The following is a 27,806-nucleotide window of genomic DNA, read 5'->3' as shown; positions in this document are numbered from 1 at the left end:
ATAAAGTCAAACATGATAATATGCTATATTAACGTCATCACACAACCTTTCGTTGCAATCATCGCGATCAACCCCCCCCCCCCTCGCACCTTCGATATCCTGTGGCTCAGTGCGCACGTCAAATGCATTGCGCTCGAATTTACCAGCAGACCGGCCGCCGCTGAAGCGCAAACTATCGGGTAAATACAAAATTCATACCAAATCATGTTGGTGATCAAAGTGAAGCAGAGAACAATAAATTAATTGGTTGCACATAACTGTTGTTTTTTTTACAGACACCCCTGCAGAACAAAATGAAGCTGCACCACCAATGAGCTGCCACACACCGTACGGGACCGCACAAACGGTATCAAACGCGGAGATTCTATCTTTGTTAACTAAAATTAACAATAGAATCGACGACGTGTTTGTAGCACTGGATGAATTAAAACAAGAACAAAAGATTCACCAGGACCTTACAAAAAAACAAGAAAAGAAGCTTGCCACAATCGACACAATTGTGTCCAGCATAAAAAATTCTGTCCACCAATGCGTAACCCGCCACCAAGAAGTTGACGACGATTTCGCTTTTGATAAAATTGCATCGGCCGAGCAGCTAGCTGTCGTGGAACAGAATTTAGAGAAAAAGGATTATTTTGACAATGTTTTAAATTTCATTCGCTCCTCCGTCCATAGGGATGATGTTGATAATCGCCTACACGATACGCTTGATATAGTGTTCGACAGAAACTTTCTTCCCGAGTGTGCTTGGAAAGGTGTGCGTCGACTAGGTGTTCAGAAAATTGCCATGATAGCACACAGGAACATTTTGCGGATGTTTAAAGCGGTTGGTACCACCGAATTTTGTACGTGTACAGATAAGAAGGTGGGAGATTTTTTCCAAAAAAAATTAAAATACGCTAAAAATCGGGTAAATCTGCAGGGCTACCGACAAACTAGTTGCCAATACAGAGATGTAGAATCCTCCTCTTTTAAATGATAAACACGGTATCGTTGATGTTTCCTCGTCACCGTTTATTCACCCTCTGCCTATTCTCACCAACGTTCTCTTTATATAACTTCCAACAGTGACCAATGTTCTCTCCCACAATTCCCTCTCTTTTAGTCAACGTTCTCACACTTCCCCTCATTCTATGTTTGTTCTCTCTCTTGCATACAACACTGCTTGTACGCAACTCTACATCCTTTTTCTCCTCTGAAGTTAATCCAATTTCAAAAGTACTACAAAACTTACATTGTATTTTAATATTTACATTGATATACGAGAGAGAAAAAAAAAAACTATTATCTTAATCCTTTAGCCTATTTGGAATTCTTCGAACTCGTATTGGACGTTTACCTACACTTTGGTTACCATCTTTTTGTTTACTATTTTGTGAATTCTTTGTTTTTATCGCTTCTACCAGGGGAATCTTATATAAGTGTGCAACAGGCCGGCGATATTTAACTCCTTCATTACTTACTACTATAGTATCGTTTCCAACCCTTTTTATGACTCTAAATCTTTCAGTTCCATATTTTGGCTCTGCCTTTCCTTGGTGATAGTTCCATATTTGAACTATATCTCCTACTTCAATGTCAGAAGGTTTGGATCGTCTCTTCTCATCCGCATAGATTTTTCCTTTCATTTTCCGTATCGCATCTCTCTCTTTCACATCTTTGTCGCGGTTCCAATCTGTTGCTGTTTTTAATGATGGTAATAGTCCCTTAACTGGCCTTCCATTTAATAATTCTAGGGGGGCTTTACCTGTTATGGAATGTGGTGTAGTATTGTACATATGTTCATACTCTTCAATAGCTTTACGCCAATCACTGTTTTGTGCTTTTGCAATTCTTAATGTTCTTAGTATTCCTCTATTATTTCGCTCTACTAGTCCGTTCATTTGGGGCCAATAGGGAATTGAATGTACTATCTTTATATCTTTTGTTTTGCAATACGATCTAAACTCTTCACTACTAAATGGAGGCCCATTGTCACACCTGATCGATTCGGGGAATGTTTGATCTTTGCATATCGTTTCCATAGCTTCAATAGTTTTACTTGCTGTAATGTTTTTCATTTCCACAATTTTTAAAAATCTACTATAATAATCAGCTAGTACCAGGAACGTTCCAAATTCTTTTACCGTAAAAAAATCTACTGCTATGTCTTGCCATGGTCGTTCAGGCATTTCTTTCCGTATCATTGGTTCTGCTGTGCCCATTTTCCTTACTGCTGCACATCCACTACACGTTTTGACGTACGACTCTATTTCCCTGTCCATAAATGGCCACCACATTTTCTCTCGTAATTTTCTTTTCATTGTTACCTCTCCTGGGTGTCCTGCATGAGCTATATGTAATGCTTTTTGTCTCAGCTTTCCTGGTAAAACTATCCTGTCATCTCTCACAACCATACCTTGTATAATTCCTAGTTCTTTGCTGAACGCCTGATAATGTGCCAAGTTTGGGCCCCATGTCTGATTTTCTATAGCTTTGACAACTTTCTTCATTGTCTCATCTTGTGCTGTTTCTGACCTGATTTCGCTTAATGTTATCGCCTCGTATTCATTGTCAATAGTATAGACGTAATGCTCTGAAGCTTCGTCAAATGGTTTGTTGATATCCCAATTTGATCCCAATCTCGATAAACTATCAGAAATATTACAGTTTCCGGGAATGTATTTAACTACAAAGTTGTATGGTTGTAATCTCAAAGCCCAACCTTCCGCTCTTGAACATGCCCGTTTACCATTTTGGTGTTTTCCTTCAAAAATGTATTCTAACGTCTTATGGTCGGTGAAAATTGTAAACTTTATCCCAAACAAGTATGGATAAAATTTTTCCACTGCCCATACAACTGCTAAAGCTTCCCTTTGAGTTTGAGGATAGACTCTTTCTGTTTTCGTTAGACCCTTTGACGCGAAACTTATAATGCGAGATTTTCCTTCCTTATCTCTCTGGGTAAGAACAGCTCCTAATCCCGATGGAGATGCGTCAACATATAATTCTGTCTCATCCTCGGGCTTATAGAACCCCAATTCACGAACATTGTTGGACAACTCTGTACGCAGGTCATCAAAAGCTGTTTCCTGCTCTTTGCCAAATGTCTCTACTTCTCCTCTAATAAACTTACGTAGAGGTTCTGACCTACTCGATAGATGATGGATAAATTGCCCTACAAAGTTTACCAAACCTAAGAAACTTCTAGCTTCCTCCCTTGTTGCTGGTTTTCTAAAATTCTTAATGGCTTCTACTTTATCTTCAGCGGGTGCAATTCCTGACGAACATATCTTGTACCCAAGTATTTCTAAACTGTCAACACTAATTACACATTTCTCCTTATTCAAGGTTGCGTTATTTTGTTTTAAGACTCCTAACACTTGCCTTAAGCGTTTATCATGTTCTGTTTTATTTTCACCTGCTACAACTATATCGTCAATGTAAATTACCACTCCATCTATTCCTATTAACATTTGAGTCATAATTCTTTGGAATATTTCTGGTGCACAATTAATTCCAAACATCAATCTCTTGAAACGCATAAGCCCTTTGCTAGTCATGAAAGTGGTAACTACTCTTGAGTCTGGGTGAAGTTCAATGTGGTGATATGCCGAAGTAATATCGAGTTTAGAAAATATTTTGCATCCACGTAACTTGTTTAACAATGTTTCAATGACTGGTAACGGAAAATGTTCGCGTTGGATAGCTTGGTTTGGATATTTCATATTGATACAAATTCTTATATCATCTTTTCCCTTTGGTACTACTACCATTGGGGATATCCATTCCGGAGGGCCTAAGACTGGTTCAATTATGTCAGAATCAAGCATGTTTTGAATTTTACGGTCTACTTTTTTTTCTAACGCAATTGGAACTCTAATATACGATATTTTTTTTGGGGGTATTGCCTTATTAATGGATAATCTGATCTGAATATTTGGAAATTTTGGAAAAGGTTGTATTTTTTCTTCTAAATTCTGTACCTCTAAACCTACTTTTAACACTTTTAACTGCTCGGCAGTAGTTTTGCCTAACAATGATTTGTTGCTATTCTGCACTACAAAGAATTCCGCATATACCGTTGGCTTATTTTCGTTAACTGTTACTAATGATTTAAATTTAAGAATTATTTTTATGGGTTGTTTGCTCGCATACGCAGTTATATTCTTGTTACAGTCGTACGTGATATCGTGAATATCTGCTTTGAATTCTTGTAATGTTTTCCATACTTCCTCCGTAACGGTATTCACAGACGCACCTGAATCTATTAAAAATTCAACAGGAACATGATCCAATGTACATGTGACCATACCGTTCTCCCAAAGCCGTGATGTCGTTAATCGCTATAATAATATTAATTATTTTAATTGTCAAATCTACAAGGATTCTACGAGCCCTCATTATTATTATATTACCTCATTAAGGTTGTCTACCGCATCTGAGTTTCGTCTTTGATTTCGCTGCATATGTCCTGATGATTCTGTTTTCGGTTTTTTCCATTGAAACCTATTCTTTGTTACATTTTCTCCTTCCGTTTTGCAACATCTACCGAAATGTCCTATGCGCCCGCAAGCATTACAACGAGCTTTTCTAGCATAACACTCATTAGAATTTCCGTTATGTCGCCATGACCCACAACGGTGGCAGCTAGTATCTTGCCATTTTCTTTTGTTATCATTGGTTGTTGTTTGACGTATGCAATTGACGGTTCAATTTCTTTGTCTTTAATTTTCATTTTCTGGCTTATTAATACTTCCCTGTTAATTGCATAATTAATAAGCTCATCTAATTCCATTATGTCTTCTAAGCCTTTGTCCCGAACTCTTTCGTCCTTTGCTCCTATTGTTATTTGATGTAATATTTCTTTTGTTACTCGGTCCTGAAAGTCACATCGAGAAGCTTGTGCCCGAAGACGCAGAACATATTGATTAACGGACTCTTCATTCTCTTGCTTAAGTGACCGAAACACTTCTAACTCTATCCTTTCATTTCTTTTCCCGAGAAAGAAGTGGTTCAGTCGTTTGATGGCATTGTCGTATTCCGGTACTGGTAATTGTTTAAACGGTATCGAAACTGCCCTTGGATGTTGTTCTCCTGGCACCGCTGCTAAGTTGAAATATATCCGCTGCAAGCCCCGACCTCCACGTGCCAGCATGTATGCTAATTTCTCGCTTTGTGTTTCGATTTTCTTCAGTGTGACAATCAGTTCAAATGCTCTATGCCATTCTTCCCACTCGCGACGTAGATCCGATGCATCCGCAATATCATTGAATGGCTGCAAAGGCCAATGTTCAGTATCCATCTGTAATTAATTTTTTTTTTTTTTAATTATAAATATTAGTATTTGTATTAATTGTTTATTTTCCTTTTTTTTAATTTTATGACATTTATTGCTGTTATTATTTCCCATACTCTAAATACACTACTGAACCAGCAATAATATTCCGCAATAAACTTCGCTCTATCTCTTTCATAATAACTTGATCAATATGAAATGCACCTACACTCACACTTGTATGTAATTTAAAACCTATGTGGAATAATATTTACTCAAATTTCATTTACTAATAATTGCTACATGTAGTAAAGAAAATAAGTAAACAACAAAATATTAATCTACTGCCCCGCCTTGGGCTCAATTCGCCTTGGGTTCTCAACCGTCGCTAAATTCGTTGGTTCTATTGTCACTGATTGTCACTTGTTTATTATGACTCACATTCACACACACACACACACACACACACACACACACACACACACACACACACACACACACACACACACACACACACACACACACACACACACACACACACACACACACTCACACACTGTCCCATCGTTCGAATCCGTCACACAATAGCTGCTGTCTTACTGTTCCAAAGAACTTAAAATTTACCTACTCTCACCGCGAATGCACGTCGGACCACACATGTCTTTTCATATTTTTTCTTTTGTCTTCTAAAAAAATCTGTCGTGCCTCAGTTGTCCAGATGGTCACTTGTTTATTATATCACACACACACACGCTGTCCCCTCGTTCGAATCCGTCACACAATAGCTGCTGTCTTACTGTTCCAAAGAACTTAAAATTTACCTACTCTCACCGCGAATGCACGTCGGACCACACATGTCTTTTCATTTTTTTTCTTTTGTCTTCTAAAAAAAAATCTGTCGTGCCTCAGTTGTCCAGATGGTCACTTGTTTATTATATCACACACACACGCTGTCCCCTCGTTCGAATCCGTCACACAATAGCTGCTGTCTTACTGTTCCAAAGAACTTAAAATTTACCCACTCTCACCGCGAATGCACGTCGGACCACACATGTCTTTTCATTTTTTTTCTTTTGTCTTCTAAAAAAAAATCTGTCGTGCCTCAGTTGTCCAGATGGTCACTTGTTTATTATATCACACACACACGCTGTCCCATCGGTCGAATCCGTCACACAATAGCTGCTGTCTTACTGTTCCAAAGAACTTAAAATTTACCCACTCTCACCGCGAATGCACGTCGGACCACACATGTCTTTTCATTTTTTTTCTTTTGTCTTCTAAAAAAAAATCTGTCGTGCCTCAGTTGTCCAGATGGTCACTTGTTTATTATATCACACACACACGCTGTCCCATCGGTCGAATCCGTCACACAATAGCTGCTGTCTTACTGTTCCAAAGAACTTAAAATTTACCTACTCTCACCGCGAATGCACGTCGGACCACACATGTCTTTTCATTTTTTTTCTTTTGTCTTCTAAAAAATTTGTCGTGCCTCAGTTGTCTAGATTGCCACTTGTTTATTCAGGCACAGACTATTTTAACCAACTTCTAGCAATACAATTTGACCACACGCTCTGTTTGACCATTTACATTATTCGAATTTGTCCTTTCTTTTGCAACATTTTCATTTCATTCCACTCTGTACACTTTGATGTCGCACATTATTTATCTTTTCTAATTTCCTTAATTTCATTTGCTTTATATACCTTTTTTTATGTTACGGTTCCGCACTGGTTTCGGTTACTTTTCGCTTTATCAAATTTTCTTTGCGCTGCGGTATCCTACCGGTCTCGCTATGCTACGGATTTTCCAGACTCTTTATGCTATGGAATAACCGGACTCAAATACGTGCTACGGGATGTACCGGTCTCACAATTTTGCTACGGATATCCGGACTCTTTCTTGGGCGCTACGGTATCACACCGGTCTCAGCCACTTTTGCTACGGTATATCCGGACCCCTTGGTGCTGCGGTGTTCTACCGGACTCCTCCTCGCTATGCTACGGATTTTCCAGACTCTTTTATGCTATGGAATAGCCGGACTCAAATACGTGCTACGGAATGAACCGGTCTCACAATTCTGCTACGGATATCCGGACTCTTTCCTGGGCGCTACGGTACCACACCGGTCTCAGCCACTTTTGCTACGGTATATCCGGACTCTTTTTGTTTTAACCTGTCACATCTTCGTTTATCTTTAATTTTTTTTTATTATTATTATTTTTATTATTATTTTTTTTTTAGCTTTTAAATTCTCACTCTTTTATTATTCTCTTGTTAGTTGGGCTGTTTCGCTTGCTAACTACTACCACACGTTTATTCGTTTTTACGTTTTATAACGGACTTCACATTGTTCGTTCGGGATTATAACCGGTTTCACCACACTTTGCTACCATAATCATGTTTATCACTCGCACATTTCACAATTATTTTATAATAATTATCATGATTAATTGAACCATTTTTTTTCTTCTTGTACTCAAATTTCTTGACTCACCTTTCTCGTTTCAAATTTCCTCTTTTCTGTGCTTCGTTTACCGGCTGCGCCAATTGTAGAATCCTCCTCTTTTAAATGATAAACACGGTATCGTTGATGTTTCCTCGTCACCGTTTATTCACCCTCTGCCTATTCTCACCAACGTTCTCTTTATATAACTTCCAACAGTGACCAATGTTCTCTCCCACAATTCCCTCTCTTTTAGTCAACGTTCTCACACTTCCCCTCATTCTATGTTTGTTCTCTCTCTTGCATACAACACTGCTTGTACGCAACTCTACAAGAGAGTCCATTAATGTTCCCCTTAATAGTTAGGTTTTACCCGAAGGTTTTTTTTCTTCGAGTCTGATGATTGACGAATAATTAATGAACTTATAAAGGGGATGTTTGCTGTTGCTGTTTTTTTTGTTAAAAATGAGAAAAAAATAAAAAAAAACATTTTTATCCATTTGTTTGAATTCCACACATTTTATTTATTTTTTTATTTTTATTTCTATAAATTGTTATACAATTTTATTTTTCCTAAGTGTGTTACATCGTAAGGAAATGTAATAGCGTAAATTCTAAATGGCAGTGAATCAATAATATTAGTTTTACACAAAGTGTTTAATGGGCAAGTCTCGATGTAATGTTCCGATGTTCTTCAAGATGTTCTCCGACAACTGTAAAAAAAATGTGTTTTCTACCGAATAGCTACACTAATGTGTGCAGTAGCGGAAGCACCACCATACTTTCATCTGCGCTAGAAACTGTCACTAACTTGCATTTTATATTATCGATCCCCACCGTATAGGTTTCTTCTGAAAGGTCTTCTAATCCAACGCAATAAATATTCAAAAAGGCCGAGTTACACGGTCGCATGAAGTATGACCTTTGTCGAAGAAAGTATTGACCCTCTACTGTCACATTTCCATCCGATTCTGCTGCGTTTTTAAATTTCATTATCATATTATTTTCAACAAGTACCATTGATCACGCTGGCCTTGTCTTAACATGAAATTCTTTCTTACATGCAGCGTGCTTCGATTTTGCTTCATCGCTATTATTGGGTAAGTGTGCGAATCCTGATCTGCTCTGCTACCTGTGATGTTCATATTATCGAACTCTCTTACACGGTTAATAAGTTGTGGAATGATGTTGTTCCCAGTTCGGATCAAATGTTTAATGCTTTGAAGCATACCTTCAAATGGGTATGTGGAATAATCATCCAGCACCCCAAAGCGGCACACGTCATCGTACATATGCTTCAAGTTATGCACATTGCTGGTTATAGTACTTTCACCGTACAAGGTAGCATAGTCTTGAACGAATTGTTCAAGCATTTGATGTGCCAGTTCATAGTACTGCTCATGAGCTGGTGACGAAAAAATCGTTATCGAACAAAAGAGCAACTTAAAATGCTCATAAGCTTCTCTCGGAAGCGTATCCTTAAGTGCCACGATGCTGGGATAGTGCAGAAAGTTTTTGAATTCAGTACCTTTCCAAAAATTCAGGTGCTGAATTCCTCGCAGCTTTCGAGGCACTTCCGATGGTAGTTTGACGCTTTCCATGACGCTGGTGATGAATCCAACATCCGCCCTGTCCCACTTATACTGTTCTCCGAATGCTCCGCTTCTCCACGACCTCATTAGGTGCCGCATTACGCCCAAGTCAACCAAATGTAGTCGATCCGTTGTTGGTATGTCCATAATCATGTCGAAATTGGCGAGGTCTATAAGAGGAGTGGAGTGTCTAATATGACCCCGGTACGTTCCATCCCGGAACAGTGCATCTGTGCGGTTCGGTGCGTCAATGCCGACGAAGTATATCCGGCGCGACAAATGATCGTACCTGGTACGCTCTGTACACTTGAGGCAAGAATCGTGCCCGCTATGTCCTATAATTCCTATGGATAAAAATAACAGATTAGAAACAGGATAACGCTATTTCGTTCTGCCGTAATATACCTTTAACGAACGCTCGCGCAGGGGTGTCTGCCAAGATGGTATTGATGCGAACTTTAAACATGCTGCCACTCAAATCTATGCCATCCGACTGCAGTTCGTTCAGCTCCGTGACCAGCTGTCGTAGGAACTCTTCCGCACTGGATGGTTTGGATTTTCCGCAGAAGATGGCCACGACGAAGATAGGAGCCTGGGGCAGATCACACACCCTCATCAAAATTGGCCACAATTGTGTCGGGCCGCTGTTGTGGATAGGCAGGCCATCCATCGAGAAATCCAACCAAACGGTGGAGTGGTTTGGGTTCAAGTTGCTGAAGAGAGTAATGTTTGCGATTAAAAATTGATCTTTTCTTTTAAACATGCTACATGTACTTACGTGAAGTATGCTTTCAGGCAGTTACTAACACCATTGTACCAGAACTGGCCTCCTCCAATGTCTTTGATAACAGTAGACGTGGACGATGGTGTCTTCAGTAATGTGCGAGCATCTTTCGGCAAATTAAAATTTGTTTCTGCTTTTAAAATTTTTAAAAGAGAACTCAGTGCAAAATGCGTCGTCTTTGATGACAGTGCCCAAAAACGTAGTTTTTCCTTGATGCGCTTATCCCTGTCCTCGGCATCGTGAACACTGCTTTCACTGTCCTCGCTCAAATTACTTAGCGTATCGTCCATATCATCGTAGCAATTGGCGATATCGTCAAAATCCGTGCACACACTTGCATCGTCATCGCGATGGTCCGATTCATGCAATGAGCTTCCTTGCACAATGTGATCAAACGATTCCGGCTCATCCGAAGCAATCGAGGCTAAAAAAATACCACTACATCTAGACAAACTGCTAATTATACACAAAAATATATTAAAAAACTTACTCGACTGTGCAAGCTGGCTAGTCGAAGGGCGCACGATTTCCTCGCGCAGCTGGTTTTCCTCGCGCCGTTCATTTTCCCATTCCGCATCCATCATGCGCATCCTTTTATTGCGGATGTGATACAATCCGCCAGTACTTCTCCATCGTTTTGTTGCCATCGTCAAAAATAAAATTGCCCTTGTAATTTGCACTTAATTATCACTCGGTACACTTTGAACTCCTTCTTGCTACTACAGATTTTTCCAGACAAATGAAGGGACCATGAGGATAACGATCGTACACAGCCAATGCCACCCACTAGAAAAACAAGGAGAGAAAAAACTCCCCCACGCGCGAGAAAGACCAGCGATAACCAAAGCTTTCAGTCGATAACATGGTGAGAATGCGATGGAACTATGTCATCTGTGAGTGGAAGTAGAACAAAAATCCGAACCATAATTTCCCCACTCTCATCAGGCACCATAATTTGTGTGTGTGTGAGTTCGCTCCATACAAATCCCAAACTTTTTATTTTCGCTTGGTCGTAAATCCCGGCGAAAATGAGCTTTTGCGGGTTGGGAGCTGTGCTACGAAACTTCGACACAATCTGTGAAGAAAATGTTCTGCAAACAAGAATCAAAAGAAAGCGGTGTGAAAATTGTATGTATTTACGACCCAATTGTTCCCAAGAAATATTTATTTTAGTCCATTGGAATTTAAAATTCTATGGATAAGGTACTGTGATGCAAGTTGAGGGATTTATTTACAACCTAATAATAAACAAAAAGAATGATTTTGCATTGATATATGAAAACAAATTTTGCTACTTGGGAGATTCAAAGAGAACGGAAACGTGTTTGGAAAATTTGAAACATATTCATACGAAAAATAATTTTTCACAACTGCAAGCAATAATTTTATTGCTCCTTATTCCAAGATTTTTGGTGATATTCATATGATTTCATGCGATTGTTTTCCATCTTAAAAATAGAAAAATCAGTTCAAATGTTTCCATGCTGCGAAACAGCGTTCTAAGATGAAACGTCATCGTCCGGGCAAGTTCGAACAAACCTGGCCCAAGGTTGATTAAAGATACCAGATGGTGGAAAAGGGCCTTTGGTGGGTTGCCATAGATGAGGGACCGTACATCATTTTAAAACTGTTAATCATTGGTTTCCGCACGCAAAGCATTAGAAAAAAGGACAGATTTCTAGGTTATTGAGGTGAATTTTGTGTGTTAATTGATTTTATTGAAAAAATGGCATATAAACAAAAGAGTTGATGATTTGTTTTTTCACGAAAATTAAAAAAAAAACATGTGAGTAAAAGTTTTAATCTCAATTAAATTGGCCATATTGTCTCGTAGATAATGAGTAATTTTTGTGAAAATAGGAAAAATTAATGATTGCTTAGTTTTCATCCCAAAATCATGTCAAAACCACAAACAAATATGCAATAGTTTCACAAAATAATACCAAATAAAACACTTTATTGTATGTTTTAATTTTAAATTAAATATTTCAAAGCCCAAAATATATTTTAAAAGTATATTTTATCGAAAAAATGTGGCGGATGAATTATAAAATAAGTTTAAAAATATAAACAAAGGTTTGAATCCTGGGGACCTTACGTCAAGTGACGAATTGTCAAAATGCTCTAGATTCCGCCACCAGATCTCTTTAATACACCTTGGCTTTGCCCAACGGATGCGCGTTTAGGTCCGTGTCGGGTACTTCGCATCTTTCCAATCTGTCTGTGTTTGAGCCGCCATTTTGAGCCGCCATTATGTGGCTTTCTGTAAAATTGGTGGTATCGTGGTAAATTACGTGGTAAAGTTACGGATGCGTTTTTCTCCCATTGTGACTGTGGTGCGTGAATCGTGACACGATCGGCATGCACTAGCACGTTTCGGGTCGTGTTTTACGTCCCGTTTGGACCGCTTGGCGGACCTTGGAAGTAGGAAATTTTCGCGTGTTTTTTCACTCCCTTGGCACGGGAGTTTTCTTCGCGCACACACACGCCCCGTCGCCGTCGTCGCCCGGGCCGTCGCCTTCTCGTCTCCCTGCCCGCCGTCGCAGCCGCCGCTGCCGCGCCCTGCCGCTCGCCGTCGGTCGTCGCTTGGTAAACGCGGTTCGACGTCGCCGTCCGTCGCTGCTATTTTGCCCGGGAGTGCGAGTGTGTGCGTGAGCGAGAGGGCAAGCAGTGTGGAAGCAGTGTGAGCAGAGCACGTTGCGGGTAGACGCGAGTGAGTGGAAGCAAGAGAGAAGCCAGAGAACGTGAAGCGCGCGCCCGCCGTGAAAGAGTGCGAGTGAGTGAGAGAGCGTTGTGGTACGGTGGAGCGAAAGAGCAACGGCAGCTCAAAGTGTCAGTGGCGCTGGGCTGTGTGCCGCAAGAGCGAGTGAGAAAGCGTGCGCCGTGTGGTGCGAGTGTTTTGTGAGTTCGCGCGCTTGCCTAGCTTTTTTTTTCTTCTTTCGCTCGTGCCTGGTTGTTTGCAGGGCGGCAGCATTAAAGCGCAAGGGGCAGCAAATTCTAGCGTGCATTTGTCCTGAGTGTGTGTGTGAGTGTGCGTCTGCTAGTGGCATCCGGAAATATTGTTTGCCTATTGTTCTAGCGCGTAGTGAACGGTGGTGCGTTGCAAATCCACGCTTCCACCCAACAAAATCGCGCGCGCTGGCGCACAAACACACACGCACACCCTGGCAGCCCTACATCCCTGCTGCCTTCCCGCCCGCCCGCCTGCCTGCTTGCCTGCCTGCTGTACCTTGTTTTCGGTAGGGATTCTCTCCCTTTGGCTGGCAGCACGGTAGGGCCTACTTCTGGGTGAGGTGCGGTGCTGTGCCTGCGTGTGTTTGTCGAAGGAGCAGACGGAGCGCAAGCGAGAAAGAGCGAGCCAGCGCACAACCGTCGACGAAAGCAACGGCCAAGAACGGCGCAACGGGAAAGAGAGAAAGAGAGGGAAAGAAGAGACGGGAGCGCGCGCACATTCACGGGGAGTAGAAGTCGCGAAAGCAACGAAATAAAAAAAAGTAACCAGAAAGAATCAAAGCAGGCCCCAGCAAAGCGAATAGAGAGCGTGTGGAGCTTGTTCGTGAAGAAGAAGGAGGGAGGTGTGGTAGTAGTAGCTGTGCTAAAAGGAAAGACGCCGCTTTTTTTCAGCAGGCATTCAAGCCGTGCGAAAAAGAACAAGCAAAGAGAGGCGCACGGAGCATCATCATCAACCCTACCCCCGGGTGTCTACCCTCGAACGAGAGAGAGAGCAAGAGAGAGAGAGGACGACAGAGAAGAAAGAAGGAAGATTCCTAGAATACAGGAAGCTCATAGGAAAAAAAGGCCGAGGAAGAGATTGGTACGAAATCGTGTGTAGCGGAAAGGGTTGAATGGTAGAAGAAAAAGCTCCACGGCACGGCTCGGTCGAATGGGTGGAAGCACGACAGGAGCGAGATGAGCGATCCGCCACCACCAACAACACTACCACCACCACAACAACAACAACAACCACCACCACCAACCCACCAAATGAGCAACTAGGAAAGTGAAAAGCAAAAACACACGTAAAATAACAACTCATCTCGAGTCGAACTGGGCAGGCAGAACCAGCAGCAGCGGCAGCAACATTCAGTGTGGGGGTAGCGAAACTAGCAAAAGAACAAACGGATCGAATGGTGTAGCAACCGGGAGGCGAGCAAAAAGGCAACAACAACAATCCTCTCCCCCTCCCCCCACCACACACTCACACACCCGCCCTTGCACAGTCGCACAACAAAACGGCGAAGGGAGGAGGGCAAACGATCGTCTACGCTACCACCCTTACTACCACCGTCATCATTATTGCCGCCACCATAGAAACACGCTGCCAAGATGTCGAAGCTCTCGTTCCGGGCAAGGGCCCTCGATCCGTCGAAACCGATGCCGATCTATCTGGCGGAGGAGCTGCCCGATCTGCCGGAATACTCCGCCATCAACCGTGCGGTGCCACAGATGCCGAGCGGCATGGAGAAGGAGGAGGAATCGGTAAGAGGATCTTTGCCCGCTCCCGAGTCATCGTGCGGATCGTGTCTTTAACTGGTTCTTACGATGCCAATGAGGGTAGGGGGGGGGGGGGTTTTGGGGGGCTTTTTTCGGTTTTATTGGTTCCTTCTTCGTGGTCCGTTTTTTATGGGTTCGTCGTTTAGCATGCTTTCCATGTTGATTGCCGCGTGTGTGTGTGTGTGCAATAAATGGAGATTTTGATGGATGTCTGTCGATGGATTTCGCATTTCGGAAAGAGTGTGAATTCGGTGGATCTAACGCGATGCACCAACACACGCACCAAGGCATACAAATGACAACAACAACAACATATGCATCCGTTAAAGCCGATCTCTTAAGTAAACAACATGATGATGGAGATGGAGATCGCTTACATGCGAAAGAAGAGCACAAAAAACATTTTTAAAAGAAATAGTGCTGGCGGCAAAAACAATAACAAACAGCGCATTGATTACTGTGTCATTCCCACACCCCCCTTTTGGGTGTATTGTTGCAGTGGGTGTGTGAAAGAGACACACGAGCGCGCGTTTAATGGAAGCAGCGAGAAACACGTGCGAGTGTTGAGCGAGTGTTTTATGTTGTTGTATGCGGTGAATGTAAAACACACGCACATTTTGCCTGTTTTTGTACATGTGTAAAACAAAACTTGTTACTTTGAAACTGGCACCACCGAGCAAGTGTTTATGGCCATACGTCGTCATGCTCATTCCACGCTCAGTAAAAGGTCACTGTGCCGGAACCTGTACGATTTCAAAATGACTCATTTAAATGCCGCGTCGAATGTGGCGCTGTATGTGTGTATGTGCGTTGCTTTGTGTTTGCTTTGTGTATGAGCAACTGTGCCGAAGCGTTTGCTAAAGGCCGGAACCATTGCGGCACAATGCTCGTGTTTGTGTTTAACCACGCGGTTCCGGTTTGTTTACGTTCCACCGTCAGTCCGGAAACATTGCTCATCTGCAGATGTGCCACACTTGTAATTGTGTTTATTTCTGAAGCGTTTCTAAATTGAGCTTGGTTATGCTGTAAGAACGATTATTTCTCTCTTTAGTGTTATCTGTTTGACTCGTCAATCGATAGAAGAAATGTTTTGATGTAACAAGAAAGAGGGAACCCAATAAAACACGAAAACCTTTACCATTCCTACTGATAAACCCCCCCGTCTCCCCGTCCCCTCGTATCAAATATCTGAACCATTTCCTGCTGCCCTTTGCTAACCGATCCGTTTGTTTGTTTCTTTCTTCCTGTGCCATTGCCGATCGAAACGTCGACCAAACACACAGGAGCACCATCTGCAGCGAGCAATATGCACCGGACTCATCATTCCTACGCCCGAGGTGTACGACTCGACAGATTCCGAGTTCTACGACAAATACTACCCGCCCGACTACAAACTGCCCAAGCAGCTGATCCACATGCAGCGTAAGTAGTTCATGCCCGTTCAGCCAAATGTTGCTCCTTCATCCATTGCCTCAAGTGCATGTAACCCGAATAAGTGTACCCGGCCATTTGTTGCTCGAGAACGTACCACTCCACTGGGTCGATAATTCAACTTCTGGAACACACAAATACCGTCATGCACACGCGTTTCGCTGCTGAAATGTAAATAAATACGTGCAAAGTGAGCACAGAAATGCAATGTTTAATAATGGACGGAAGCTGCCGCAGGCATAAAGGCGAATATTTGGCATATTTGTTTGATCCATGCTAGAAATGGGTTAACGATTTTATTGATACTTGGTCAAAGTTACGTCTTAACGGCCCTCGTTCCTACTAGACTTTGTTGTGGCGTGACAGAATGAGTTGAATTTGCCCTGGACTGTTGCTAACGGGGAATGATCGTCTCGTGCTAGATCGTTACGTTTCAGAATGTGTGTTGCCACTGCGTAACCGACTGAAAACTGAGATCATCAATTTTATGTTCGTGCTTCCTTGGCTCGGTGTTTCTAAATATGAACCTCCAACAAATGCGAATGCTATTAATCGTTTCTCTTCCCTCCCCGGTTTTAGCACTCAACCTCGAGCAGGACATACCGGATTACGATATGGACAGTGCGGACGAGGTGTGGGTAACGTCACACGAGAAGAAGCTCGATCTCGATCCGCTCAAGTTTGAAATCATGATGGATCGGTTGGAAAAGAGCTCCGGCCAGACGGTGGTCACACTAAACGAAGCCAAAGCCCTCCTAAAGCAGGACGACGAAGTGAGCATAGCTGTGTACGATTACTGGCTGAACAAGCGGTTAAAAATGGTAAGCACCCGATCGCTGTGGACAACCGTGTCCGAAACAAAATAAATGTAAAATTGTCTCTAAAACGTTTTCCTTCTCCCAATGCCATTTCAGCAACATCCCTTGATACTGTACGTGAAGACGGAGAACCGGGGCAACATGACACCGAACAACCCGTACCTTGCGTTCCGGCGGCGCACCGAAAAGATGCAAACGCGAAAGAACCGCAAGAACGATGAGTCGTCGTACGAGAAGATGCTGAAGTTGAGGTACTGATCACGCGACGGCTCTTCGTGCCACGCACGGCGAGAGTACACATGGTTTTGACACACAAAGCACACACCCACACTCACCACTCTTGCCGGACGGCATTCATACGGGACCGTCTCGGTCCTCCTGTTTGTTGTTGCATTTTAGGCGGGATCTCTCGCGCGCGGTGACGCTGCTGGACATGATCAAGCGACGGGAGAAGCTAAAGCGGGAACAGTTGCACCTGAGCATCGAAATCTACGAGAAGCGCTACCAGGCGCAGGATTTCCATGGTCATCTACTGTCCGAGTTTACTTCGAACGCGACGCGTGTTTCGAGGTATGGGGAGGGGGAATTGGGTGCAATCAATTCGAACGATGAAGAACCGATTGAGCGTAACCACCCTTTCTCCGTGCTCTCTCCCTTTTTTCCCCGCAGACCTGCCTTCGCTCCGATCTACTCCAACCAGTACGCACCGTTGGCAGGCGGCCAGGGCGTGAATGCGGTGGGCACGGGCGCCGGCACTTATGCCTCCTCGTCGCAGTACGGTGGGGCGGGTGGCAGCAGCGGCACGAACAAGCGTGATAATGAGAGTCTCAGCAGTCGAAAGGAGAAGCGACAGTACAAAAAGCGGAAGCAAAAACTGCAGAAAGACCGTGGGCTGTCGTCTGGCGGTGCCGGGAGCGGCAGCGGTGGTGTGCCGGGCGGTCGTGGCGATGCTGCCGGGGGCTCGAGCAGTGGAAGCGGTCTGGGCAACTCGGCCAGCCATCACCATCTGCATCCACAGCAGCAGCTGCACTATCACGGTTCGATGGTGGGCGGCATCGGTGGCCGCGGTGTTGATGGCACTGTGTCGGGCGGACTTGGGACGGGTATGTTAGCTTTTGGTGGCGTTTGCATTCGCGAGCGGGAGCGAGTAGTGTCTAAATTTGTTACGATTTTTAATCGTTTTAGATCATCATCACCATCTGCACGGCACCGGCGATCATGCTGTTTCGTCCGATGACGAGGAGCTGGCGAACCTGCAAGGAACGTCGCCAGAAGAAGAGTACGCTTATGCATTCCGAAGGAGCAAACACAGCCAGTATCATAGGGTAAGGGGAAACGGCAGGAAACGGCGCGGTTCTCAAAGTGCAAAGTTTAATGCTAAATGTTTGTTGTACAGCCTCGTGCGGATGGCTACGGTAACTGGCCGTGGACGTCTCGGGAAGAAAACGGTTCGGCGGATCCAAGATTTCGATTTACGCTTACTTCTTTACGATATCCTAGGTATGTTGCAAAGCAGAAACATTTCGTTTGCCATTTCCGTCCTACATTAACGCTTCCTTTTGTGCTTCTTTGTAGACCCCGCTGTATCGGTTTCGCCCGCAGACGCTTGGGGCGCGGTGGCCGTGTCATAATAGACCGAATAGCGACCGATTTCGATGACCTGTGGTCTCGGCTGGACTACACGATTGTCGAGAGTGAAACGATCGCATCGCTAACCGCGAACGAGCCTGCCAAAACCCGCGAGGAGCAGCAGAAGGAGGACGCTAACAACGAACCGATTGTGGTGCCGATCGGAAGGCGGCAAATGGAGCGTACGGTCAGCATGAGCAGCAACTGCAGCAACACGAGCAGCAGCGCGGGTGTGGTGGTGTCGTTGAAACCTCCCCGTCTACTACCCGGCACCACCACCGCGATCGCCGTCAACCACCATCAGCACCACCAGCCGCTGGTGAACGGAACCGATGAGCCCGGTGCGGCCACGAACGGCACACCGGGCACGATCGTGTCGCGTCGGAAGCTGATCCTAAAGCAGGAGCATCCCGCACTGCGCGATTACGAATCCGATGGCGGCGAGATCCAGTTCCTGGCCAGCATCGGTCTGATGAACAAGACCGAGTCGCAAGAGTCGGCCGAGGGCGCCGCGTTCGCGAGCACAAAGCGACGCCTTCGGTTCGACAGCGAGGAGAAGGACGAGCAGGGGGAGAGTGTAGTGGCAAGAGAGCAGCAGCAGCAGAGTGGCGTGTGCGATGAACGAACATTGAGTGGCGTTCCAAACTCAGATTCAATTGTGATAAAAAGTGAAAACGACACGGAACCGCTGGTGTCGACGGTGGGTGGTTGGGGCGGTTCGGTTGTAGTGAAGCAGGAGGAGCCGGAGGTGATGGAGGATCACCAAAAGACGGGTGCTGCCTCCGGGGGAGGAGTCCCGATGGCAGAGGACTTTGAGCAGTTGATAGACAGTGTAAATAGTCGCAATAACGCCCGGAATCGTTTTAACGTTACAACCGTAGCCGTAAGCAGCAATAGTATTAGTTCCACGTCGAACGTCGAAAGGGTCACCACGACCACCAGTCCGACCACCGCCACCGTCGGTGGACAGTCGCAGGAGCAACAGCAGCAGACCGTCGGTTCGTCCGCAAGCAGGCAGCAGGGACCGGGTGGATCTCCTTCGCGCTTGCACGACGCCACGCGCGAAGATATCGACGCGGTGTACAAGGATTTGCTGAACGACATTCAATCGAACTGGTTGCACTTTCGCCCGAAAACGCCGGAACCCAGCCAGGACGATCTGCTTACGCTGGACGGCGAGGACGACCTGATGGAGCAGTGTCTCGGTTTGACCGATCGCAACCGCATCACGCTCGAACTGCAGGCGCTCGACGAACAGCTACCTGCGACGATATTCTCCACCACCGCCAGCAGCAGCAGCAGCAGCACCAAGGGATCGTTGGGATCCTCGCTGTTCCGTACGACACCGTACGCGCTGGACAATCTTATCGAACCGCATCCGTTGTCGCTCGACGGTGAAGGCGACGGTTCGGGAGCGAAAGCGGCAACGACTGCCGGCGCATCCACATCCTCCATCGAGGTTAAGCTGGAGACGTCGGGTTCGTCCAGTGGGGAGAACAATCTCAGCGTGCCGTCCGAACTGAACCTGAGCTTGAACGAATCGAGCGAGGACAACGAGAAGATGCTGGACAACATTCTGCAGGAGTGCGCGATCGATGATCCGAAGCAGCTGCACCAGACGAGCAACTTCTGGAACGGCATCTTGGACGACGGTATGCTGAACAGTCTCGACACGGGCCCGAAGGAGGAGGACGAACCGATGCCGGAGGATCCGGACACGAGCGAATCGAACCTGCTCGCCTTCAGCACGGCAAAGATTGGCTATCATTCGGATCTGGTAGGCTACGGGCGTCCTGCCGGCGCGGCGGATCGGCGCACGAGCAAGAGCAAACGGCGCAAGATGCTGAAGCGCTGCAGCTATCTGGTGGGCAGCAGCTACTTTGCGGTGAAGAGTTTGCCCAAGGAGGAAATCTTCCAACCGCTGCTGGATGCGGACGGTCAGCCGATCGTGCTGGGCGATGGCGAGCTGCTGGATGCGCTTGGTCCTGGGGGCGACCAGTGCGACCTGCAGGACGTCGACGAGGCGATGGACGCGGACACGGCGGTCGGCGTCGAAGCGATGGAAATTAAAATGGAAGAGGAAGCCTCGCTGGCCGCGGCAGCAAACGAGCTGGCGGAGACGTCGACTCCGATGGCGCTAGGGCCGGGCGAGCAGCACGTGGTCAAGATTGAGCCGCCGGACGAGCTGGTGGCGTCGAGCGAACGCAGCGAGGCGACACTGTTGGGCAGCACGCCGACCGCGGTTCAGTTTCTACCTCACAACACTACGTTGGTTGCTCCCGACGGGACCACCATCAAGATGGAACCGTTCAATCACATCAGCTCCATGGCGGCCCGCAGCTCGACACCGGACGGCGCCCCAGCGGGACGCGCAGTGCCGACCGGCTCGACGACACTCATCCCGGCCACCATCGTGGTATCGCAGCCATCGTCGACCGGCGGCAATTCGTCGATGTTTTCCACCACCGGTGGCAGTGTGCCGGCTGTGGTGTCCGTCGCCCTTCAGCAGGGTGGTTTGCATCAGCTCGTGCACACCTCGTCTGCGCCATCGATGGCCCCAGGCACGACAATGCTCGTGATGCAGTCCATTCCATCGAACAATAGCGCGGGCTCGGTACCATCGACCCCGTCGGCGTCGGTCGCTGGCACGCCGACCTCCTTCCTGCTGAGCACTAGCGGAAACACAAACGCCATGGGAGCGGCGTCCTCGATCGCTGGTTCGATCCTAGTGCAAACTTCCGCCTCCTCATCGCTGGCCAACGCCGTCCAATCGTCCTCCGCCTCGTCCTCATCTGCCGCCTCGCTACTATCCAACTCCACGCCGATCGTCGTCACGGTGCCACCGGCCAGCAGTAGCGGCATGTCGTCGGTAACGGCCGGCGGCGGCACGCAACCGATGAGTGTTGTAATGCCGACGAGCGGTACCAACACGGTCGTATCGATCGCTGCACCGATCGTAGTGTCGTCTGCCTCCGTCTCTTCGCTGGGCCAATCGATCGCCAACGCCCAGTCAGCGTCGATCATCGGTAACAGTACCGTGGTCAGCAGTAACAGCGTCACGTCCGGTGTGAACACTGCCACCGCGCTGAACAGCTACATCGTGCAGCACAACTCGACGCCGATCATGATTTCGCACCAGCAAATGCAGCAGCTGGCAAACAGCGGCGGGGCGAACATTATGACCGTCGGGGGGCAGCAGGTTGTCACGACCAAGCAGCACCACGGGGAAACGTTTGTGCTGACCCACGCGACCGGCAAGAAGCAGATCAATGGACCGTCCGATGGAAGCAAGAATGCCACCACATCTGCCGGTAAGACGCTTTGAGCTGGTTGGTTTGTTCGTTCAATAACGTTTTTTCTTTCCCATTTTAGTCACGATGCAAAACATCAATCATACAAAGTTCCACGCGCTGCTGGGTCAAAAGCTGGGCGCCAAAGCGAACGACAGTGCGCACCAGAAGCAGCTGGATTTTTTACGCAAAGCCGCGCTGGTTACAACCGCCACGGGTAACAACGCCGCGCCAAAGATGATCGTGAAGACGGCCAACCATGGCCAGCAGCTGCTCGCTGTCACGGCCGTCAGCAGTGCCGGCGGCATGACGGTTCACCATCCGCAAACGGCGTCCCAGCAGCAGCAGCAGCAGCAACAGCAGCAGTACAACGTGATCCACCAGAACTCGCTCAACTCGCCCATCACGATCGTGTCCGCGCAAAGCTCGGGCCAGGGCCAGGCGAACAAGATCATACTGAACTCGTCGCACTTGCTGCAGCAGACCGGTGGCGTGCCGTTGAACCACGGCAAGCTGCAGCTGACCACCGTACACCAGGGCCAGCAGCAGGGAGGAGGAGCAGGTGGTCAGGTCGGTACGGTCAACAGCGACGGGCAGCTGGTGACGCTCGATCCATCGGGCCAAGGGCAGGGCATCGGTGGCGTTAAGCAGGCGGACAAGAATCGCGTATCGCTCTACAACATCAAGGGCCGCACGCCGATGATTGTCACGAACCAGAAGCTGCTCAACCTGCTGCCACCGGCGCAGCAGCAAAAGCTCGCGAACATTGCGATGCAGCAGACGCACCAGCAGCTGCTGCTGAACCAGGCCGGGCACGGGGGCAGCACGACGATTCTGAGCAAAGGGCAGATGATTCAGCGTGTCCCGGTAAGCATCCGGACGCTGACCCAGTCCCACCAGCAGCAAACGAACCTCGCCGACATGGTCGTGGTGAACAACCCGAACAGTATCAAGTTCATCCAGGCGGCGGCATCGGCAGCAGCAGCAGCGGTCGCAGCCGGAGGCGGAGGCGGAGGCAATGTGGTGAACAACAACAGCAGCAGCAGCACGGCCGGAACGCTGGCCACGAGTCGGGTGAACTCCAACACAACGTCGGTCGCGTCCAGCACGACCATGAACGCTTCCTCCGACGGTGGCACGGGTGGTGGCGCAGGCAGCAGTAGCGGTGGTGGCGCAGGCAGCAGTAGTAGCAGCAGCACAAGCAACTGTGTACAAGTGGCCACACTGTCCACCTCGACGGCAAACGTCAACAGTAGCGGCGGTGGAACGTTGACGAACAGCAGCAGCAGCAGTAACTCTGTCGCTTCAGCGGCAACGTCTACGGCCGTCACGGCAGCGTCGGGCGCTGCTGGCGGCGGCAGCACAACGGTGGTGGTTGGTAATGCCAACAGCAATGGTGGTGCCGGCGGCAACGCTAGCGCTGGTAACACTAACTCTACAGCCAGTATAAACATTACCAATAGGTGAGAGTCGAAGATCCAGCTCAGTAGGTAACTGTTACTGTATTTTAACTTATTACTAATTAGTGTTAACGTTTAGGCAGGGTAGGAAAATAGTAAGCAGGAAGCGGTGTGCGGATGTTTGTGAGAGGAGGCAGACGCGTAGTTGTACGCAGGCCGAACGAGTCTTGCGTAGTTGCAAGAGAAACCTGAAAGACACTTAAGAAGGAAGAGGAAGAGGTGTGGTGTCGCGTGGTGTGGCCATGATAAAACACACAATGTGAACATGTGTGTGAGTGTGGAAATCGGTCAGCCTGTGTGCTTAGGGAGGATTGTGCTGATAGGATTGACCGTTTTACAGTTTTTATCAAAAGATGGCCAAAAGTCGTTTTGAAGCTCGTATACCAAAACATGTTTTAGAATTTCTCAACAGTAAGGGGCATTTATTTGAACAGGTTTGCCCATACCCGTCATATTAATTACAAGAGATTTAATTATTCTGTGATTCCTGATCTCTTGATAATCGTTGTAGGGATGCTATTTTTAAATTGAACATTTCAAGAGCAGATAGTTTCATCAATTATTAGTGGCCGATCTCGAGCGCGCGCGCTGTCTCTCTCTCTCTCTCTATCTCTTTCTAAGTCAACACTTTCGAAATTGTAAACGCTAGTGAATTTTAACAAAACCGTTTTTCTTTTCCAAACAATCCCAAAGCACACCGAATCTTTGCCACAGGTTGACCGATGCAACCACGTTCGAAATGCATGCGATTGATGCATATTCGCGATTTGTTGACAGACACAGTTCCAATGTGCACATTGGATGGCGATCAAGAACTGTGTGTGTGTGTGTGGTTTGTGTGTAATAACAGCAAAACTGGCCCGAATTTGTTGGTAGTGAAGGAATGTTCCTACTGTTTCTCTTGCACCCATTTTCCTCCCTTCCGTTGTGTATTCTTTTAATTTTCTAAAAGGATATTGCTTCTGAAGAGCAAACGCTGCCCTCCCGCCCTTCATCCCTCCGTAGTAATGGAGAGCAACGACCGGCACGCGATTTACCATCACTTTTGGCAATCCTACCCCGTATCTCTTGCAGCCGAAGAACTGTACAATGCTAAGGCAGCATGTTTTTTTTTGACACGAAGAGGAGTTACGGAAGGAGTTTGAGTGTGTGGTTCAGATGCATCAGATTCACTGATGGAAGCGGAAAGCAATGCAAAGAAAGATGCATGGCAAACACACTATCGAAACAATCGGACCCCTGTCCTCTCTCTCACACACACATTCTGTCCGCTCATCGTCATGATGGAGGATAGTGGTATGACGAAACAGAATAAAACGTTCAGCGAACTGAAACGAAGCGAGCCGGTGTGTTGTAATAATAGGGTCCTGTAAGTAATATATAAGTATCTGTACATATTAATAGCTTTAAAACAACTGCATAACTCTAGCTCGGTTAGACCGTTGTAGCAGCAGCAACAGAATCACCGGCAGCAGCAGAGGAACGATCTAAAACAAGCCAGGGGAATGATGTAGGGTGGGAGGGGGGGGGCGAGGGGAAGAGCTCTAGTAGCAATCTGTGTGTTTGTGTGTCATTCGTTGGTGAATGCAATAAACACGCCAGGAAAACGAAAAAAAACCTACACCTCATACACTCATCAACAAAACAAGGAAAATAAAAGCAGAAGCAATTCCAATAAGGGAGAGCAGTGCAAGAGAAAAGCAGAAAAAAGAGGATTGGTTATAATAGAATATACACTAAACGGAAGCAATGAGAAGCAAATGCAAAAATAACGAAAAATACAACAGCAGCAGCAGCAGCAGCAAAAAACATGCAAACCAAAGGAATATTGGAATGAGCATATATATGTAGCACTGGATAAGCTGTCGCGCGACGTAAGCAGGAGACCTTCTAATTATCTTTTCTTTTGAGAATTTTAGTGACGTTCGGAGTTCCTTTTTTAGTTGGATGTTTGGTGCAAGCCGAGTGTGTTTGAGGAGAAAAAAAAATGGATCTGTGCGCATCACAGTGATGACATTTGGTGGGTGGTTGGGTTGTCTGTTCGGAGGCGAACGGCTGCGAACCAAGTCCCTTGTGCTGCTAACCGTCAATTTCCCATTTTCTCCCAACAAAATTGCCTGCAAAATCAGCTTCTGTTTCTCAATCCCACTTCGCTCCTGTAGTTTGGTGTGTGCGTGTATATTTGTGTGTATTTGTGTGTTTTAGTTCGTGTTGTTGTCGATTCCCCGTGGTATGTGTACTTCCTGTGCCACTGTTCTGTGTTCTTGTTTGTTTGTTTCTCTGCCTCTGTTCGCTCCTTGTTCCTTGTTTTATTTTTCTTCTAGTTACTGTGTCTGTGATTGTAATGTCGTCTTTCTTTTGATTCCGGTATTTGAAAGTTGTGTAAAAAAGCAAAAGAAGAAAAAAAAGAACAACTAGTTAGAAGTAGGGACTTACTTTTACGAAAAAACAAAAAACAGAAATTATCGTGCGCTACTACTCTGGTAATGGTAAAAATCTCGTTATAGTAAAGTAAATTAATAATGGTAGTAAATTTATGGAACTAGTAACGAATATAGAATTACATGACTGCATTAAACAGGAATAGTTAAAAAAACAAAGAGGAGGATGCAGAACTACTCCCTCTCTCACCACACTTAAAAACAAACGCTTACGAAAACGGTTACGGATTTACCAATTTCAACCTACATCCACATCGGGGGTAACACAATATCGTGCAAACCGCGTGTCACGGCAGCTACAAAAACATTGACCCGGTAACCTGTTGGTAAGACAAAACAAAAAAAAAAAACGGTTCTTAACAACAGAGGCGGGAAACGGGAGGCACGTTCTCATTCTTCATTCATTATTTCACACACCGATAGCGAAATGATTGTGCGTGGTGTGTGGTGTGGTGGTGGTAATGACTAAATATTGCAAAACGTAAAGACACATCCATCCGGTTCTACTTCTACATTCACAAAGAAATACCCACGGGGTACGATTTACTACCAAAAAGCGATGTACTACTATTATCGCGTAATAATACTATTACTACTACCTAGATACTACTACAGCACAACCTACTACTGCTACTACTAGTACTACTATTACACCTTTGGCCAGTTCCAGTCGCGTGAGGACGCTTAGGGGATGTTTTATATCAATAACAATCCTTTGAAAAGAGACGCGAGACGCCAGACCGGCCAGGCTGCTGGGAATAACCGGGCAAGAAGCTTTATCGTCATCTGGCACGGGTGAGAGGGTTCTCTAGCTCCGTGGTCGGTGCACACGTGTGTTGCAAAAACGAAGAAAAGAAAGGAACAAAAAAGAAAACAATTGTTTTAAATTGTTTTGCTGTAAAACGTGTGTTGTGTAAACGTCGTCTTTTCGGTCTTATTGTGTAAGGGAAAAATCAATCACGGTTTAAAAAGTGAATAGTTAAAATGCTCTGCGAACTTTGACCCAGGTGGTGGTGTTATACGAGGCAGAGACCCCTTCTTTATGCCAAACATTTGCACCCCTTTCGCGGAAATCATTGCTGCTTCCTACCCCCCCCCCCCCGTTACACGGTTGTCTATCGTCTATTGCTTTTTGTCCACTGCATCAGTGTGAGCGTTGTGTGTTGCTGTGCGTGAGACAGAGAGAGGCACGAAAGCGGCTTGTTTTAGACACTTGTGAACTCCACCGACTAATATTGTGGTCGCGTCGAGGGTAACAACGCGTTGATTGCCCTTCTTTTCACTTAGGATGCAAAATGTTCCCTATTTTGTTCTGTCTGGCATGCTGCTGCTACTACTTTCATTGCCGCTACAAATAGTAGTTACCAGCAAAACGGAAGAAAGATAGAGCAAGCGAACGTATAGTATTCCGGATTCGACGTGTTTGTCCATTTTACATGAACCGAAGCAGCGCAGCAAATGGACCTGTGTTTTGTGGCACTACAGAAAATTTTGTGGTGAGCCGATAGATAAGAATGTAGCGAAAATAGAGTTAAAAGAAAGAGATACAAGCTGGTAGGAAATCGTAAGCAGCAATGGTAAATGAACATTGGTAAAGTGTGTGTGTATGTTGTGGTTTGGTGAAAAAAGGAAGATGAACATTTCCAAAACACATGACAAGAAGTAAGAAAATTACAACATGAAGGATGAAAGAGAAGTAAAGAATGAGAACAGCTGAAAGGAAGCAGAGGAAAAGAAAACCAAAATGATGGTCCGTTGATTTGTTGCAAAAAGCGCTAAGCTTATAACACATGATGGCATATATTCGACAAAAGTTTGATAAAAGAGGAAAGTGTATGAAAAAAAAAACCAAAAAAGTCAGTCAAAATTCAACGAAACAACAAAACATAGTGGCAAACGCTATGGTAAAGACATGGTAAAACAAATAATTCACACAACTTGTGAGAACACAGAAGAAGAATGGATGGAAGTGGCCGAAGTAAACGCGCAAGAGCGGAGTGAGATTGAAACACGGGTCCCCTCAAGTAAAGCAAAACAAAAAAAAAACTGAAAGCGTAAAACAAAAGTCAGCAAACCAACCAGAGGAGCTAAACAAAATTGGAAGTAATATATAATTGCATGGTTATGATGTAAAAGAAGCAAGCAAATAATCTTAACAACTGAA

The 27,806-nt window shown here is 45.8% G+C and overlaps 2 protein-coding genes across 2 annotated transcripts; one reads left to right on the top strand and one right to left on the bottom strand.

Annotated features, from left to right (window-relative positions):
* Positions 1–8,698: 8,698 nt before the first annotated feature.
* LOC121595414 lies at positions 8,699–11,043 on the bottom strand. The gene is made up of 4 exons (XM_041919379.1): positions 10,570–11,043; positions 10,074–10,503; positions 9,701–10,008; positions 8,699–9,639 (listed from the first exon to the last, which is right to left on the bottom strand). The coding sequence occupies exons 1-4, from the start codon at positions 10,724–10,726 to the stop codon at positions 8,699–8,701; spliced, it is 1,836 nt and encodes a 611-aa protein (XP_041775313.1). The 5' UTR covers positions 10,727–11,043.
* A 1,201-nt stretch (positions 11,044–12,244) lies between these two features.
* LOC121597798 (serine-rich adhesin for platelets) lies at positions 12,245–27,478 on the top strand. Its single transcript, XM_041923940.1, has 11 exons — positions 12,245–14,558; positions 15,857–15,995; positions 16,584–16,825; positions 16,919–17,073; positions 17,222–17,392; positions 17,492–17,925; positions 18,008–18,147; positions 18,219–18,322; positions 18,398–21,762; positions 21,824–23,204; positions 23,281–27,478. Exons 1-11 carry the CDS (start codon positions 14,406–14,408, stop codon positions 23,402–23,404), a joined length of 6,408 nt encoding a protein of 2,135 aa, XP_041779874.1. The 5' UTR covers positions 12,245–14,405; the 3' UTR covers positions 23,405–27,478.
* Positions 27,479–27,806: the final 328 nt, after the last annotated feature.

Source organism: Anopheles merus, chromosome 3R, assembly GCF_017562075.2.
Source record: "Anopheles merus strain MAF chromosome 3R, AmerM5.1, whole genome shotgun sequence".
Lineage (NCBI taxonomy): Eukaryota > Metazoa > Arthropoda > Insecta > Diptera > Culicidae > Anopheles > Anopheles merus.
This window is presented reverse-complemented; position numbering and strand designations above follow the sequence as displayed.

Excerpts from the sequence above, each read along its gene's own strand:
- LOC121595414 (XM_041919379.1), bottom strand. The coding sequence starts at position 10,726 with ATGGCAACAAAACGATGGAGAAGTACTGGCGGATTGTATCACATCCGC. Across the intron at positions 10,504-10,569 it reads TAGCCAGCTTGCACAGTCGA|CCTCGATTGCTTCGGATGAG; the intron begins GTAAGTTTTTTA and ends GTATTTTTTTAG. Across the intron at positions 10,009-10,073 it reads TGCCTGAAAGCATACTTCAC|CAACTTGAACCCAAACCACT; the intron begins GTAAGTACATGT and ends TACTCTCTTCAG.
- LOC121597798 (XM_041923940.1), top strand. The coding sequence starts at position 14,406 with ATGTCGAAGCTCTCGTTCCGGGCAAGGGCCCTCGATCCGTCGAAACCG. Across the intron at positions 14,559-15,856 it reads TGGAGAAGGAGGAGGAATCG|GAGCACCATCTGCAGCGAGC; the intron begins GTAAGAGGATCT and ends CCAAACACACAG. Across the intron at positions 17,926-18,007 it reads GTCGGGCGGACTTGGGACGG|ATCATCATCACCATCTGCAC; the intron begins GTATGTTAGCTT and ends TAATCGTTTTAG.